Raw genomic sequence first — 16,569 nt, forward strand, 5'->3', positions numbered from 1 at the left:
GGTACTTCAGTACATTTTAAAATTTAAAACAAAATAGTGTTTTGATTTAGGAGTGCCTTCAAAAGGTTATTTAGAAACACAGCTTTATAAGCTTCAGAGTAAGTTGAGGAGTTAAGGATGTTTCCCTCTGTTTCTTTGTTCACGGTCCTGGATGACATTTTAATAATGGTTGTGAAGTCTATCAGTAGGCAATGTTTTCACACTCAAGCTGCTCAGCACGGCATGCAGTGACACACGAGATCCCCATATGAAGGCTTCCTTTTTATTTGTATTTGAAGGGCTGTGGGACAGAGATTTACCCAGTAAGGGGCTCACACATTCTGCAAATGAGTCATTTAAAACTCTCAATAGGCTATGATAAACTATAGAAAAGTAACTAGGATTTCATATCTCAAAACCAGCATGTAGGTTTTCTAAGCCATGTATTCATGTGTATGTATGTTTTGCTTGCATGCATGTCTGTGCATCACCACCTACTTTTAACTTTTTATTTAAAAGCATAAATATAACAGTTAAGAGCACTCATTGCTCTTCCAGGAGGTCAGGTTTGATTCCCAGGCCCCACGCGGCAGCTCACGACTGTGTGTAACTCCACTTCCAGGAAATGCAGTGCCCCCTCATGGCCTTCATGGACCCAAAGTAGGTGGTATGATCTTAGCAGGGGGCGCACTTCCCGAAGACTTCCATCTCCTTAGCACTGTGTGACATTGCTTCCTCCCGCAGTGGGTGTGGCCATGACCCATGTCCTGTTTAGTCACTTTCCCGTCAAGACAGTGAGGACATTTCCCTTCGTCAGTATGTATTTATTGTGATGAATTTTTATACAAGCAATGTTTTTTTTTTTTTAAACAAAAGGAAACTCCCAGGCCCTACCTATATGTACTTAATGAAATTAGTCACGTAAAGCCAGTACAAATCATTTAAACTCAGCACTCCCTGTCCATGGTCCTGAGCTCTGCATCCATAAAATGAAAGATAGTAAATAAAAAATATTGGGAAATGTCTCTATTGAACATGTGCAGTTGTGTTTCTTATTGTCATTTTTCCCAAAATAATCCCATACACTATTTGTGCAGCATTTCCCCGTGCTGGACATTATAAATAATCTGATCAGTTAAAGTCTGTGGGCGGCAGATGTACACAGTCCAAGCCGACACTGCGTCCTGGGAGCCATCTGAGTGTCTATGTCTTGACACCCATGGACATACAGAGCTGACCTGAGTGTTCACAGTATTCTGATGAACTGAGTGTAAACAAATTGTATGAAGGCATTTATCTTGTTCAGATTTGGGCGAAACCTGGGGACTTTAGAATGAAGCTAGTTTATGCTGTAATTGAGAAATTAAGAAAAGACAAGAAAACCAAGTTAAGTTTTTATTTTTAACTCCTGTATGTATTGTGTCCGCCCCACCCCTCACATGCACATGTAAGTCCATCAATAAATGATTACAGACTCTAGTATTAAAAGCCATGTAGAACGAATGCTTACACATGCTTCTCCCTGTCTTTGGGGCACTGCATTTAGTGGAGGTGAGTTAGTTTAGTTGTGAAATGCAGGGTGATATTAATTTCGGGGCTGGTTTTGCTGTGTTCTCCTAGGCTGGAGGTTGGTGTTGAGCTGTTGAAGCTGACTCACGCTGACCCTTGGGGTGTAATATTTTCACCTCTGCACTAGTCTTTGGACACCCCCACTGGGAAAAGAGACAGTCCAAGTGTGTTTTAGCCCTGGGCATCTGAGGTGTCTCTCTGCTCTTTTCCCTCACCGCTGTTCTGCCGTGTGCAGGCCTCTGCCTTGGTTTAGTTTGGCAACAACAATCTCTGCACCTCAACAGCCTGCTTCTCTACAGCTTGAAACAATGGATTGCAATCCCCCAGAGTCAGTCCCTGCTGTGGGCTTTCCAGTTCCAGGAAATCCAATTCCATCGCCTTGCCTGTGGCCACTTCCTTCCTCCCCTCCCAGGCACAGCAGGAGCAGAAGGGCAGCAGCAAGGTGCTCTGGCCTTTTGCAGCTCATTTTTCTTGTGTTCAGAGCAGTGCGGTGTTTGCGTGCAGCACTTGGCTGAGCTTGTCAGAGTGCTTAGAGAAGTGCTGGGTCCAGCTGACCCTGTCGGCAACACTCTGTCCTTTGTAGGCCAGGGGAGCAAGGCATGTGACAGGCTGTTTTCAAGGATGGGATCCCTTAGAACTGAAATAGACAGAGCATTTGACAAACCGCAGACACCTAAAATGTTTTAATTCTCACTTCTGATTTCAGAGTGATCACCCAGGACCCGGAAGTTACCCCAGTAACCGTAAGTATGAACTCATGGGGTTTTGTTCCAGTTGAGAGTTCAGGACATTGGGGATGGCTGTGTCTGTAGGCTGGACCTCCCTGTACACACAGCCCGTTTGCAGGTTACACCCCAGCACACGGAGGGGAGGCTCAGAGGAGCACTGTGGCCCATGGTGAAATGTGGTAGGCACAGAGGCCCTGCATGCAGTGCCCATGGGAGCCAGAAGAAAGCTTTGGAGTCTCTAGAGAAGACGTTCAGACAGTTGTGAGCCGGTTTAGGGGTGCTGGGAATTGAACCTGGGTCCTTTGAAAGAGCAGCTGGTTCTCTTAACCACTGTGCCAACTCTCTGACTTACTTTTTTCCCCCAATGGAAACAAATACAGTTTTCTGATGGAGAGTGTGGGTGGAGAGTGATCTCAGTGTGGGTAAATGTTTCACATGTTTATAAGCGATTATTTATTTGTTATTATAGGATTACCCATAACTCATCTCCTCTATTGTCTTATTCTCTGGTTTGATACATTTTCCCTGGAGAACCTATCTTTTTGTTTCTCTATTAAGATCAACAGTAACGTTTAACCTGTAACTTTGACTTATTATATACATTTTACTGTAATCATGTAGCCTATAAAGTATATATTTTATTTTAAAATGTGTGTCTCTGTGTGGATAAGTATTCCCACAGAGGCAAGAAGAGAGCATCAGGCCCCTGGCACTGGAGTTACAGGCAGTTGTGAGCTACTTGATATGGTGTTGGGAATTGAACTCATGAAGAAATAACAAATAACAAATGCTCCAGCCCAGTCTTATGTATTCCCAAAAGCCAACCTTAGTACCTGTTGTTCAGCCGACTGTAGGGACTTTCCTTTCACTGAAAAAGGAAAAATATGCCTACTTTAGAACAAGAAAAGGTTCATATTGTACTGCTTTTATTTTGATTATATAATAAAGGACAAATTATACCTACTGTAGCCTACACTAGGCCAACTTGGGCATGAATATGTAAATATCATTTATTGGTTTTAATTAGGAAAATCAAAAATATCATTTATTGGTTTTTAATTAGGAAAAGAAGACATGCTGCATAAACAAGGTCAAATGTACATGACAGAGTCACAGGTAAGACGTTTGTTATTTAACTTAAAAACCTGTCTAAAGGGGCCAGATGTGGTGGCGCTTGCCTTTGCAGGTGGATCTCTGTGAGTTCAAGGCCATCCTGGTGTACATAGGAAGTTCCAAGTCAGCCCAGAACATAGTGAGACCCTGTCTAAAAAGAAAAACAAAACATTTTCTAGAAGAAAACATTTGGATCTGTCTCAGAAGGAGAAACCCTTCATATAACTACTAAGTATGTTATCACTGAGTAAGGTTTCCACAGTCCAAGTTGGGTTTGTTTTATTTTTAGTTTAATACAAGTATATGCTGCTATTTCTAGGGTGACACCGCTGTTTGTGGTGTCTTAAACAAGAGGTTGGCATTTCTGCCCGTCCTCTTTGATTCCAACTTCCTCACAGAATGTTAACTCTCCTCGTGTGCCCATGTAGAAGGACACAGGTGTGAATCATTCAAAAATAGTTCAGGCATTGAAACATATTATTATTAATTTTTTTGCAATTAAATATCCTTTGTTTTGAAAATAAAATTTCCAAGAGGTAGAATGTTGGCTAATTTTCGTACCTGTTTACCCAGCATGCACGGAGCCCTGGCTCCCATGCCTAGCACTACAGAAACCTGGTATGCTGGCAGATGTCTGTGAGGTCAGCACTTGGGTGGTGGGGGCAGGCAAAGCAGAAGTCCGAGGTCATCTTCAGATGCAGAGATTTCTGAGGCTAGCCTCAGCTGCTGAGACTAAGAAAAGAGTAATAATGAAAGCGTATAGATGCAGATCCCCAAGTCTGTAGTGGGGAGAGTGGACAGAGTGTTTGAGAAGACTGGATTGTAATACGTGTAATGGCTTGGAGGTGTGACTCTGTCAAATTGGCAAATTATACAGTATTAGTGCAAAGATAATTGAACAATTGAGAGCTGGTTTAGAGGCAGGTCAAGGCTCAGAACATATTCTATGTTGGCAATTTCTTTCTCTTGATTCAGAGCAAGGTAGTTTTAATTTACCCAAATAGCTTAAAACAACAACAACAAAAAAAAAAACCATTCTGCCCATTGAATAATAGGATGTCTCTATAGCCCATTGAATTTATCGATGAATTAATACTTATATAAAAAACATTGTCGCTAGATGGGAAAGTAAAAATAGTTATATCAAGTCTTTCATGACTGCATGCCCTGATAGCTGAGCTATCTCTCTCAGAAGTCTAATTATACTTCTCTTCTGTCAGCATTAATTAATCGTGGGAACAAGGTATCCATCGAGTTTTATATTATGTGCTAAGATTTCTATTTATCTTCCTGCTAGAAGGGAAATGTATGTCTTTTTTTGTTAGTTGATTGACATTTCCCTGACAGTTCTCATACAGGCGGGCTTATTTTGGTGGAATTTTTAAAATTTAAAGAGCATTATATTGGAGTTAACAGTGAGGCTGCTCAGAAGTTACATATATTTTTTAGAAATTTAATAATGTGTGTGGATCAGCCAGGTGGCTTAGCTGGAAAAGGCGGGCACCTGCAAGTCTGACGACCTGAGTTCAAACCCTGGGACCCACACAGTGGAAGCTGAAAAGTGACCCTCTAAATTTGTCCTCTACCTCATCTACGTGTACCCCACAAAACAAAGAAGCAAACAAAGTTTAATAGTATAGAATTCTATGAAATTATTTACACATTTAAAGTGCAGTATTTTCTTGGGGGTTCTGATGGTTTGCTTTAGAACCTGAAGTTCTGGGCAGTTTCTACACCATGACGTATGAAGTCGTGAGCGTGTATTGTTAGAACTAGTGTTCTTATGTAAGGCAGGCATGCTGACTGCAGAAAGGAAACCGAGCCCAGGGCCACAGCTTTTTCTTTAGAAATTGCCTTAAAAGAATTCCCAAGATGTTTTAAGTGTAATAAGGAAATCCTACCCAAAACTGTTTTTCTTAACCAAAATCGATTCTTTATTTTGCTCCTCCCATCTCTCCCATCTTCCTAATCTGAAAACCTTTTGATTACTGATGATGTAGATACTGTGTAGCGCCCTCTATAAAATAGAAGTCACCACAGTGACTGTTAGGTTCTGTGGTTAATGGTTTTTGTTTGTTTGTTTGTTTGTTTGGCAGTGTGCATCACCGGGTGTACCTCCCCATATGCAGAGCAGGTCTATGTTAAGGCCTCTAGAGTTGTCTTTACCCAGTCAGACCTCATACTCTGAAAATGAGATTTTAAAGAAAGAATTGGAAACCTTGCGAACTTACTATGACTCGGCAAAACAGGACCGACTGAAGTTCCAAAACGAACTGGCTCACAAGGTGGCGGAGTGCAAAGCCTTAGCTCTGGAGTGCGAGAGAGTCAAGGAAGACTCGGACGAACAGATCAAGCAGCTGGAAGATGCCCTCAAAGACGTGCAGAAGAGGATGTACGAGTCCGAAGGGAAAGTCAAGCAAATGCAGACCCACTTCCTCGCCCTCAAAGAGCACCTGACCAACGAAGCGGCCACGGGGAGCCACCGCATCATCGAGGAACTGAGGGAGCAGCTGAAAGACCTGAAAGGCAAATACGAAGGCGCTTCGGCAGAGGTGGGCAAGCTGCGGAGCCAGATCAAACAGAGCGAGATGCTGGTGGGAGAGTTCAAGAGAGAGGAGGGCAGGCTGGTGGAAGAGAATAAGCGATTGCAGAAGGAATGCGGCACATGTGAAGTCGAGCTGGAGAGGAGGGGGCGACGGGTCGTGGAACTGGAGGGCCAGCTGAAGGAGCTGGGGGCTAAGCTGGCCCTTTCCGTCCCCACAGAGAAATTTGAAAGCATGAAGAGCTCATTATCCAATGACATCAATGAGAAAGTGAAAAGGCTGGCGGAGGTGGGGCGGGACTATGAAAGCGCTCAGGGGGAAATTCGACAGCTGAAGCGGGACCTGGAGAGTGTCAGGGCCCAGCATATCAGGCCAGAGGAGCATGAACAGCTCAGAAGCAGGTTGGAGCAGAAGTCGGGAGAGCTGGGGAAGAAGGTGTCAGAGCTGACCCTCAAAAACCAAACGCTGCAGAAAGACGTGGAAAAACTCCACGCCGACAACAAACTTCTCAACCAGCAGGTGCATAGCCTCACAGTGGAGATGAAAACGCGCTACGTGCCTCTAAGGGTCAGCGAGGAGATGAAGAGGTCGCATGACGTAAACGTGGAGGATTTGAATAAGAAGCTTTCGGAGGCAACACAGAGATACACGGAGAAGAAGCAGGAAGCAGAGAGACTGCTGGCGGAGAACGATAAGTTGACTAAGAATGTCAGCCGCCTGGAAGCTGTGTTTGTAGCTCCCGAGAAACATGAAAAGGAGCTAATGGGTCTGAAATCCAATATCGCAGAACTGAAAAAGCAACTGTCTGAGCTTAATAAAAAATGTGGTGAGGGTCAGGAGAAAATACGTGCACTTATGTCTGAAAACAGCAGCTTGAAAAAGACTCTGAGTAGCCAGTATGTGCCTGCCAAGACCCACGAGGAGGTGAAGGCCTCCCTGAACAGCACCGTGGAGAAAACCAACAGAGCCTTACTGGAGGCGAAGAAAAGGTTTGACGACACGAGCCAGGAGGTTTCAAAACTAAGAGATGAGAACGAAGTATTGAGGAGGAACCTGGAGAACATTCAGAATCAGATGAAGGCTGACTATGTGAGCCTGGAGGAGCACTCGAGAAGGATGAGCACGGTGAGCCAGAGTCTGAAGGAGGCGCAGGAGGCCAAAGCTGCCATCCTGGCTGACCACCGCCAGGGCCAGGAGGAGATCATCTCACTCCACGCTGAAATCAAGGCCCAGAAAAAGGAGCTGGACACCATCCAGGAGTGCATCAAGCTGAAGTACGCACCCCTTGCCCGCTTGGAAGAGTGTGAGCGCAAGTTCAAGGCCACAGAGAAAGGACTGAAGGAGCAGTTATCAGAGCAGACGCACAAGTGTCGCCAGAGGGACGAAGAGGTCAAGAAGGGCAAGCAAGAGAACGAGAGGCTGCGGGCAGACCTGGCCTCCCTTCAGAAGGAGCTGCAGGATAGGAACGCTTTGGCAGAAGAGGCCCGGGAAGCAGAAAGAGCGCTGAGCGGCAAGGTAGAAGAGCTCAGCAAGCAGCTGAAGGACCTGTCCCAAAAGTACAGCGACGTGAAGAGCGAGAGAGAGAAGCTGGTAGAAGAAAAGGCCAAGCAGGCCTCCGAGATCCTGGCAGCCCAGAATCTTCTGCAGAAGCAGCCGGTCCCGCTGGAGCAGGTGGAGGCTCTGAAAAAATCTCTCAACGGCACAATTGAGCAGTTGAAAGAGGAGCTGAGGAGTAAGCAGAGGTGTCTGGAGCAAGAGCAGCAGACGGTGAGCCAGCTTCAGCAGCTGCTGGAGAATCAGAAGAACTCCTCAGTGACCCTGGCGGAGCACCTGAAGCTAAAGGAAACCCTTGAGAAAGAAGTCGGGATCATGAAAGCCAGCCTGAGAGAAAAGGAAGAGGAAAGCCAGAAGAAAACCAAGGAAGTCTCCAAACTCCAGACGGAGGTTCAGACCACCAAGCAGGCACTGAAGAACTTAGAGACCAGAGAGGTTGTCGACATGTCGAAGTACAAAGCCACCAAGAACGACTTGGAGACCCAGATTTCCAACTTAAATGACAAACTGGCCAGCCTGAACAGGAAGTACGACCAAGCGTGTGAGGAGAAGGTCTCTGCCAAGGACGAGAAGGAACTGCTCCACCTGAGCATCGAGCAGGAGATCAGGGACCAGAAGGAGCGCTGTGACAAGTCCCTGACGACGATCATGGAACTGCAGCAGAGGATCCAGGAGTCCGCCAAGCAGATCGAAGCCAAGGATAATAAGGTAGGCACGGCACAGACCTCGAGGCTGGGTGGGGGAATCCTAATGTACGGCAGTGGCCCCTTAGCACAGAACCCCACAGTCCGGTCTACCAAGCCATTTGTAAAGCACCACCCTTCCAGTTTGACCACAGGTGTGTGAAAAAAAATTCTAAATTGGAAAAGCACAAAAATCAAAGGCATTTCTTCTGTCTGTTCCCTCAGCTGACGATTAGGGACGGAGGGGAGACTAAAGCTCACTGTCTTGTAGCAATGAATCCGAATCTTGTGGGCTTCTGGCTGCCAGGAGTCAAAGTCACTGGGGAGCATCCAGACTCCGTCTCCCTACTCACCTATACCAGCACGCTGAGCCCAAGTCACCATGCATCCTGCCCACAGGCGTTTCTACAAACCTGGCCTGGGATGTTTGGTCCTTTTGGTGCTTTGCTGCGCTTTGTGCACCTAACCCTTCACCTTTACCCTCAGTCCTCAGTGGCCAGTCTAGCCTGTAGCCAATAGTTCCCCCCAGACTTCAGGTTCATTTTAGCTTTGCTGTTCGTTAAATTAAAACATGTTAGGAGCAGGATTTTTAATTTATCTTTCCCTCTTGGTTTTCTTCCTTGTGGTTGAGTTTTACAGAATAGGTACGCATACTATTTTTGAAGCTGTTAGATGTCCAGTTTATATCATGGAGATGAAAACTGATCACAACTTAATACATTCACTAAGTAATTATGAAATGGCCTGTATGCGCTGGGGAATTGTGGAATGAGTAAAAGCAGCCTCGGCCTCAGCCCTCCCCAGCAGCACGGCTTCCCATAGAGCTAGCACATTTAAATCCGCTCGGCTTATGTGCAAAGTAGTTAGGATGCAGTAACACGTCATTGTGATAGCTGAGTCCTGCATCTACTTATGCATATTGCCAGTTATTAAACAGCGCGATTCCTGGGACAGCAGAGGCGGCTTAGCAGTTAAAAGCACTTGCTGGCTGCTCTTCCAGAAGACTTAGCACTGATGTTTTGGTCAGCTCACAATCTGTCACTCCAGTTTGGGGGGGAACATGACGCCATCTGCTGGCCTCTGTAGGCACTGCACACAGACACATTAAAAATAAATTAAAAACAAACCAAACCAAAACAAAAAAACTTGTTTGAATAAATACTACAACCCTTGATGAGAAGAAAGCCCATAAGTTAATCCTGTGTGCACACGAGCCAAGCTTTTTCAGTCTTCACGCTCCATCTAATAAAACCCCTTTCCAGTGTTAAACATCAGAGGCCCCTTCATGCTCAGAGAACTAGGCTCATGTTCCAGGCTTAGGACATTCATGATGTTTATTCTCAATTTGGTGTTGTCTTTGGAAGACATTTACTGGAATTAAGTCCAAGAACTTGTACAAATAGTATGCTGTGTATTCTGTCGGTAGACTCTTGGCAGCATCTTACCCGCTGTTTAAAGTTCGTGTCTCAAGTGAGGAGTGATTTCTGTGTGAGGGTTTTCATCCACAAGGATGGTCTGTGTTTTCCTACAATTTCTCTCTGTCTCTCAAAAGATAACTGAACTTCTGAATGATGTCGAAAGACTAAAGCAGGCGCTCAACGGCCTTTCTCAGCTCACCTACAGCAGTGGCAGCCCCACCAAGCGGCAGAGCCAGCTGGTGGATACTCTGCAGCAGCGAGTGAGGGATCTGCAGCAGCAGCTGGCTGTGAGTGTCCCTGGCACTGAGGGGTAGGGTTGGCGGAGTGAGCTAGTGAGTGTGACCATGTGTGTGAGTGTGTGACTGTGAGAGTGTGTGTGTGTAAGTGTGTGACTGTGAGTGTGTGTGTGTATGTGTGAGTGAGTATGTGACTGTGAGTGTGTGTGACTGTGAGTGTGTGCATGTGTGAGTGAGTGTGTGACTGTGAATGTGTGTGCAAGTGAGTGTGTGAGTGTGTGTATGTGTGAGTGAGTGTGACTGTGAGTGTGTGTGTGTGAGTGAATGTGAGTGTTATGTGTGTATGTGTCATGAGTGTGTATGTATTTTTGTGTGTGAGAGTGTGTGAATGTGAGTGTATATGAGTGTGTGAGTGAGTGCGTATGAGTATATTATGTGTCCATGAGTGTGTGTATTTGTGAGTGTATGTGAGTGTGAGTATATGTATGTTATGGGTGAATCCGTGTGTGTAAGTATGTGTGTGTGAGTGTATGCACGTAGCTTCCGTGGAGTTGAAATGCATTTGAAGCTGACTTTACACTCGTGTGGGATCTTTATTTAATGTTACCACAACTTATAGTATGATAGTGCCATTTATTTGATGCCTAATGTGTGCCACTCCAATAAGCATCTTGTTGTCCTCTCTCTGAACTGTGCCTCTGGTGCCATTCTTCAGAGCAGAGTAGTTTAGGGAGACTTTCTTGGCTCATGGCTCTAGAGGGGTTGCATCTGATGAAAACCTGGCTGTGTCACAACATGGCAGGAGCTGTCACACGGGAAAGCCAGAGCAAGAGGGGCCAAGCTCTCTGCTCATAAGGACCCCATTCTGGTAGGAAGAAGCCTGTGATGATGACATTAACAATGTCATTATCAATATTGGATCTAATCACCTCTTACCTATGGGCGGTGGTGACTGGGAACTACCTCTAACACACAGAGTCTGGGGCCGGTCACATTCAAACAGCCTGTTCCCAGGAAGGAAAGGCTAGCATCCATGGGGAACTGGCCTGAGTGTGTAGAGCACTCAGCTGGGTGAATGGGAGGTAGAGGGTCTTCCAGGCCACGGAAGTAGAATGAAAATACCCAGAGGTGGTATCTGGCCACCATCCGGGGGTGACAAAAGGCAGGCCTAGTGAGCACAGTGGAACACATCTGTAAGTGGCATCAAGAGCAGAGGTTCTGGGAGGTGGCACAGCAGGGGACAGCACTTAGTGCACAAGCCTGACAACCGAGGAAGGTACTTACTGGTGGGGTGGGAGGAGAGCGCTTCCTCCAGTGTCCCATTCTAGGGGTCCAGGGCTGAGCTACCTCTTCCCTTTTGCAGTGCTGGCTCAAAGACTCCAGGGGGATGCCTCCTTACAGATGAGAGAGAAACCACGCTTGTCAGCTTGGTCTTCAGAGTCCAAATAGCAAAAGCCATGTGTTTTTAAGAAATATTTATGTTTTTTTTTTAAGTCTCTGTGTGTGTCCATCTACATCCACATTCCCATTCCTGTCCTCCCACATGAAAGCAGTATTCATGATCATTAATAATAGCAACAAAAACAAAAGCTTTTTTGTTGACCTGGACTTGAGAGATGGGTCAGCAATTAGAAGTCTATACTGCTCTGGCAGAGAACTCAAGTTCCGTTCCTAGAGCCCACATTGGACAGCACTCAACAACCCATAATATCATTCCATGGAATCTGATGCCTTTGGCCTCTGTGGGCTCTACATAGACACAGAGACACACAGACACATAGACAGACAGACAGATGCACACACACACACACACAGTGATCCTCTGTGACTTGGGGTAAGTGGTGTAGCTTTCCTGGGAGCATGAATATGTATTAGGGAAAACCTTACAGTGGCTCCATCATGTGTAATTCAGTGTCCGCGCTTCTGTTCTAAGGGTGGCAGGAACCCTTTAATAACCTGCCAATCGGCAGCAGGAGGTCTCACACTCACTTCTGCAAGTCTCCTGGTCTTGCACCCATGCGTGCTAACATTCTCCTCTGTCTTCTTTCCCACGGCTATAGGATGCTGACAGACAGCACCAAGAAGTTATTGCTATCTACCGGACACACCTCCTCAGTGCCGCACAGGTAGGAACAGCTATGTCTTTGGAAAAGACTATTCATTTTAGGGAAAAATAAAATACTGTTTTTATTTTTTGAATAAACTTACATGCATGTAATTGACATTTGAAGTTGCTCTAGCCCATATGCTTATTTAAAAATAATTGTGTTTCTTTTAATCATGGCTTGCATATCTCCCAGAACAATTTACAAAGCTACACAGCAACACAACATCTTAAATTTAGTGTTGTCTCCATCTGCTTGCCACTCATCCGCTAGACAGTTTGGCAACACACGATGGCAGCTCACGTTAACAGTGTCGCTAGCTGGGATAATGCCTTGACATCACACGTGGCTGTCAGCAGGGGGGGGGGGAGGTGGAGCGTAGGGGGAGAAAGAGAGAGTGAATGGGGCTGCATATGTTTCCTGGTAGCTTTTGGGGGGGGGTTCTTTGAAGTAGCAAACACTTGAAAAATCGGAATAGGACAAAGGGGATATGCACAAAATTGTAAGAATTTAAGGGAAAATTGGTCAGTTATAATTGCTTATTTACTCAGGGAGCCTTAAACTCAGTGAAGCAGAGGACTGTAAATTCTCTTCTTTTGTGTTGTCCTGAGAAGGCCTATAAAAGAAATATGCTAAGAAAATGTTTAGGGTGTGGGAGATGAGTTGTTTCTGCTCCGTGGCAGCCGAGCAAATAGTCTCCCGCATTCTCAGAATAGATTGTGCAGGAAGACGTACTGAAAGAGACAATGTTGGAATCACGAGTGAGGGATACTAGAAGTTATTTGGGTTTGAGATGTGTGAGCCACACTGTTCTGTTAAAAACAAACAGAAGCAAGGAGGGAAGACAGCAAATTTCAAAGAACCATGATTTTTTAAAAAGAGCACTCAATTAAATAGTAAACGTACTTTCTGACATCTGATTCTTAAAATCAGTAGTCTACTTTTCCTGCAGGGTTGGAGGGGGCTCTAAAAAGAGAGACGGCATGAAGGGTGCTCCCTGCTGCTCTCTGAGCGGATAGGACATTTGCTGAGCTCTGAAAGATTATTTCACTTACTAGAGCTGTCAATGGGCATCAGAACAGGACGTTTATGAGAGGATAGAACAGCACAGATCAGGCTGCAGAGATGGCTCAGTGGGTAAACGCACTTGCTGGCCAAACGTGGGGGCCTGGGTTCTGATCCTGGAACCCATGGAAAGAGACAGGCATGGCTACCTGAGTGCCTGTGAGCCCAGCTCCCAGAGTGGTAGAGACAAGAGGATTACCGAGGATTACCACCAGCCCAGAGTTAGGTTCAGTGAGAGATGATATCTCAGGAAATAGTGCAAAGAGTGGTAAAGCAGGACACCTGATGCCTTCTGCATACACACACACACACACACACACACAGAAACTCAATACTAGAAAGGGTGAGAAACATCCTAGTCTTGGCCAGAGGGGGCAGAGCAGAACACCATGACAGCGTCATGACCTTTCTCCTTTGTGTAATGTGCCGTTCTGAAATCTCTAATTGTTTTCTGCTGCGTCCTAATGAAGCAACAGCAGCACTTGGCATCTGAAGGCGTCTTGCCGGCTGGCACCGTGCAGTTAACTATGGATCCAGTTTAGTCAACTGTGGCTAACATTTGAAATTTAAACACCCTGCTGCTGTAAAAACAGATTTGGGAGGCAAAACTTTTTATATTCATAGATGTGTCCTGCCAAAGCCTACTCAGATGCTCCCGTAATAAATTAATAATAAAGAAGAGAGCAGAAGCGTAGAAGCCTGCCACAGATTTGCATCTGCTTAACCCTGCTACTTAAAAGAGTGTGTATGTGTGTGTCTGTATATGAGCATGTGTGTCTGTGTGTGAGTGTGTGTGTATCTGTGTGTCTCTGTGTATGAGTGTGTGTGTATCTGTGTATGTCTGTGTGTATGAGTGTGTGTGTGTGTGTGTGTGTGTGAGTGTGTGTTGCACACACATGCAGGTGTGTGTGGAGGCCAGGCCAGGACATTGGGTGCTTTTCTTACTCTGCTCTCCGCCTTCTTGCCTGGAGGCATGGTCTGTCACTAACTAGCCTGAAGCTCACAGTTCAGCTAGGCTGGTCAACCAGAGAGCTCTTGATCCACCTGCCTCTACTCTGCAATGCTAAGGTTATAGGCTCTTACAGCTTTTCCCAGGGTTTTTATGTGGGTGCTGGGAATTCAAACCCAGGGCCTCACATTTGCAGAGCAACCACTCTTACACACTGAGCCATCTCTCCAGCCCCTACTTTAAAACTTTTAAGTGTTTTCTTTTAAAATATAAATGATTTACACACTCAACTGCAACAGGAGAGATGCCAGTGTATATAGAAGAGGTACCTTTCATTGCCAATAGTTAGGAAAATGGGTCTTTTATATCCAGTCAGGTGGAAGTGTAAATAGCTATTTCTAATAAGCAAAATGTTGTAGTCCTTTGAAAATTCAAATATTGAGCTGGCTTTTTGTTACTGTGTCTTGGGTTTTTGAGACTGGTCTCATGTAGTCCAGGCAGTCCTTGAATTCCTGATCTTCCTGCCTCTATTTCCTGAGTTATGATATTATAGTTGTTCACCATATACCCGGTGCATATAAAATATTATAAACATATATTAAATGTCTGACACTAGGGAAGAGGCGAGGACAGTTAATATGTCTGCATAGTGGATAGCACATAGAAGTGAGCAGTAACCTGGCTTTGGAGAAGGATTGCTATGTCACTGAGTGAGAAGATGTGCTGCAGGGATGTGTCATCCTGCTTATGTGACATTGTCACTATAGGAATTTTTTTCCTCAGTCGCTTTTCTCCTCAGAGGGGCAGGGCAGGGAGGTGGCTGAGTGGGCAAAGCACTTTTTCTACAAGGTTGAGGACCAGAGTTCAGATCCCCAGCACCAAGGAACTGCTGAGTGGGTGTGGCAGCCTGTCTCCAAGCCCAGCCCTGGGCAAGCTGGATAGGGATGCTCACCAGCCAAACGGCAAGCTCTAGCTGAGGTTACACACACATACACACACCACACACACACACACACATGCACTTGCACACACACTCCACAACAGCCATGGGAAATGTTCATGGACCTTATTGTTTGCAAGGTATACTGCAGAGGCCGTTGTTGCCCGTTGGTTTTCAGGAGCCCCTCCTGTGTACTTCCTCCGTGTGACCTGATGCCTTTGTTCCTATGGGGCACTCTTAGAATGATGAGGTGTGCCCTAGGATAAAGGCCTCACCTTTGGAGTTCAGGAAAGATGACACGCACCCTCTCCCTTCTCTGCAGGGCCACATGGATGAAGATGTGCAGGCAGCCCTACTGCAGATCATACAGATGCGACAAGGCCTCGTGTGCTAGCGGCAGCTGACTTGGAGCCTGTCCTGCTGGTGCTATGCATTCTGGGTGCCACTCTGTGCTCTTCTGGGCCTTACTCTGATAGTATCAGTAAAATAAACTATATTTTGTTCCGTTGTTGAATTTTACTTTTCTGAGATGAGTGTGTCAGCGAGCTTTCCAGTGGACTCAAAGCTGATATTCTGTGTACGTTTATTTCACACAGTGGCAAACAGCCACTTTTGTGTTTGTACTTTTAAGTTTTTTATTCCTTTTTGTTTTTTGTTTTGTCTTTTGAGACAGGGTTTGTCTTTATAGCCCTGACCATCCTGGAACTCACTTTGTAGACCAGACTGGCCTTGAACTCACAGAGAACCACCTGCTTCTGAATGCTGGATGCTGGGATTAAAGGCAAGCACCACCACACCCTTGTAATTATACTTTTTAAAGCTATATTTTAAAAATAGTTGAGTCCATGTTAAAATATGAGCCATCTAAATGGGTCCATATAAAAAGGAGTTGAGGCTGAAATAGCACTGAAAGATTGATTTTTGAGAACTAAGTTTAGCTGATAGCTACTTTTAAGTGGATCAAAAGACCTACCAGGGGGTGAGGAGATGACTCAGTAAGGAAAGTGATTTTTAGGGAAGCATGAGGACCTGAGCTCAGTCCCTCAGGACCCAGATTCCCACCCCCAAGTGTAACAGCATGCACCTATAATTCCAGCGCTGAGGAGGCCGATGCAGCAGACACTGGCCGGCCAGTCTAGCCAGCTCAACTCAGCCACAGGTTCAGGGAGAGACCCTGCCTCAAAAAGTGAGATAGGGAGAAGTTGACAAAGATGCTAGTATCAGCCTCAGGCCTCCACATGCACATTCCCCCGTGTGCGCACACATACTTACAAACAAGTCGTATTTTTCTTCCTGTGATCCTTAAGCCAGTAACCAAGTAAATCAAAACTCCTGAAGCTTATAATTTACCAATCAGATTTATGCATTAATAAATTCTCAGTTTACAAGATGCCAATACAATAATTTCAGAACCAGTTGATAATGATAAAAGCTTTATCCCTATTATTCTACCCTTATATCATCATAACCACCTGTGGCTATCAAAAGCCTTGCGGGATCAGGTTCTTCCTCCTGTCTGTCCTCCGTCTTGGCCTTCTCTTTTCTCCCCTCTGAGACACTCTCTGACCCTGCCACTCTTAGCTCCGCCTCCCTTTTCCCTGTCCAATCACAGGCCTCCTGCTGCCCTAATATTTTAGTGTGATTGGACAGGGAAAATCCTGTCACACATCTGTTGAGCAGTCTGAGG

At 45.5% G+C, this 16,569-nt stretch overlaps 1 protein-coding gene across 2 annotated transcripts in view; it reads left to right on the forward strand.

Annotated features, from left to right (window-relative positions):
• Positions 1 to 15,401, forward strand: part of Uaca (uveal autoantigen with coiled-coil domains and ankyrin repeats) — an 84,389-nt gene extending 68,988 nt beyond the window's left edge. For both annotated transcript variants that reach the window (XM_021172627.1, XM_021172628.2), the window contains exons 14-19: positions 2,255 to 2,291; positions 3,340 to 3,392; positions 5,486 to 8,194; positions 9,722 to 9,874; positions 11,884 to 11,949; positions 15,205 to 15,401. In XM_021172627.1, coding sequence (XP_021028286.1) covers positions 2,255 to 2,291; positions 3,340 to 3,392; positions 5,486 to 8,194; positions 9,722 to 9,874; positions 11,884 to 11,949; positions 15,205 to 15,276 — 3,090 coding nt within the window. In that variant the 3' untranslated portion in view covers positions 15,277 to 15,401. The remainder of the gene's footprint in view (positions 1 to 2,254; positions 2,292 to 3,339; positions 3,393 to 5,485; positions 8,195 to 9,721; positions 9,875 to 11,883; positions 11,950 to 15,204) is intronic.
• Positions 15,402 to 16,569: the final 1,168 nt, after the last annotated feature.

The sequence above is a fragment of the Mus caroli genome, chromosome 9 (assembly GCF_900094665.2).
Source record: "Mus caroli chromosome 9, CAROLI_EIJ_v1.1, whole genome shotgun sequence".
Taxonomy (NCBI): domain Eukaryota; kingdom Metazoa; phylum Chordata; class Mammalia; order Rodentia; family Muridae; genus Mus; species Mus caroli.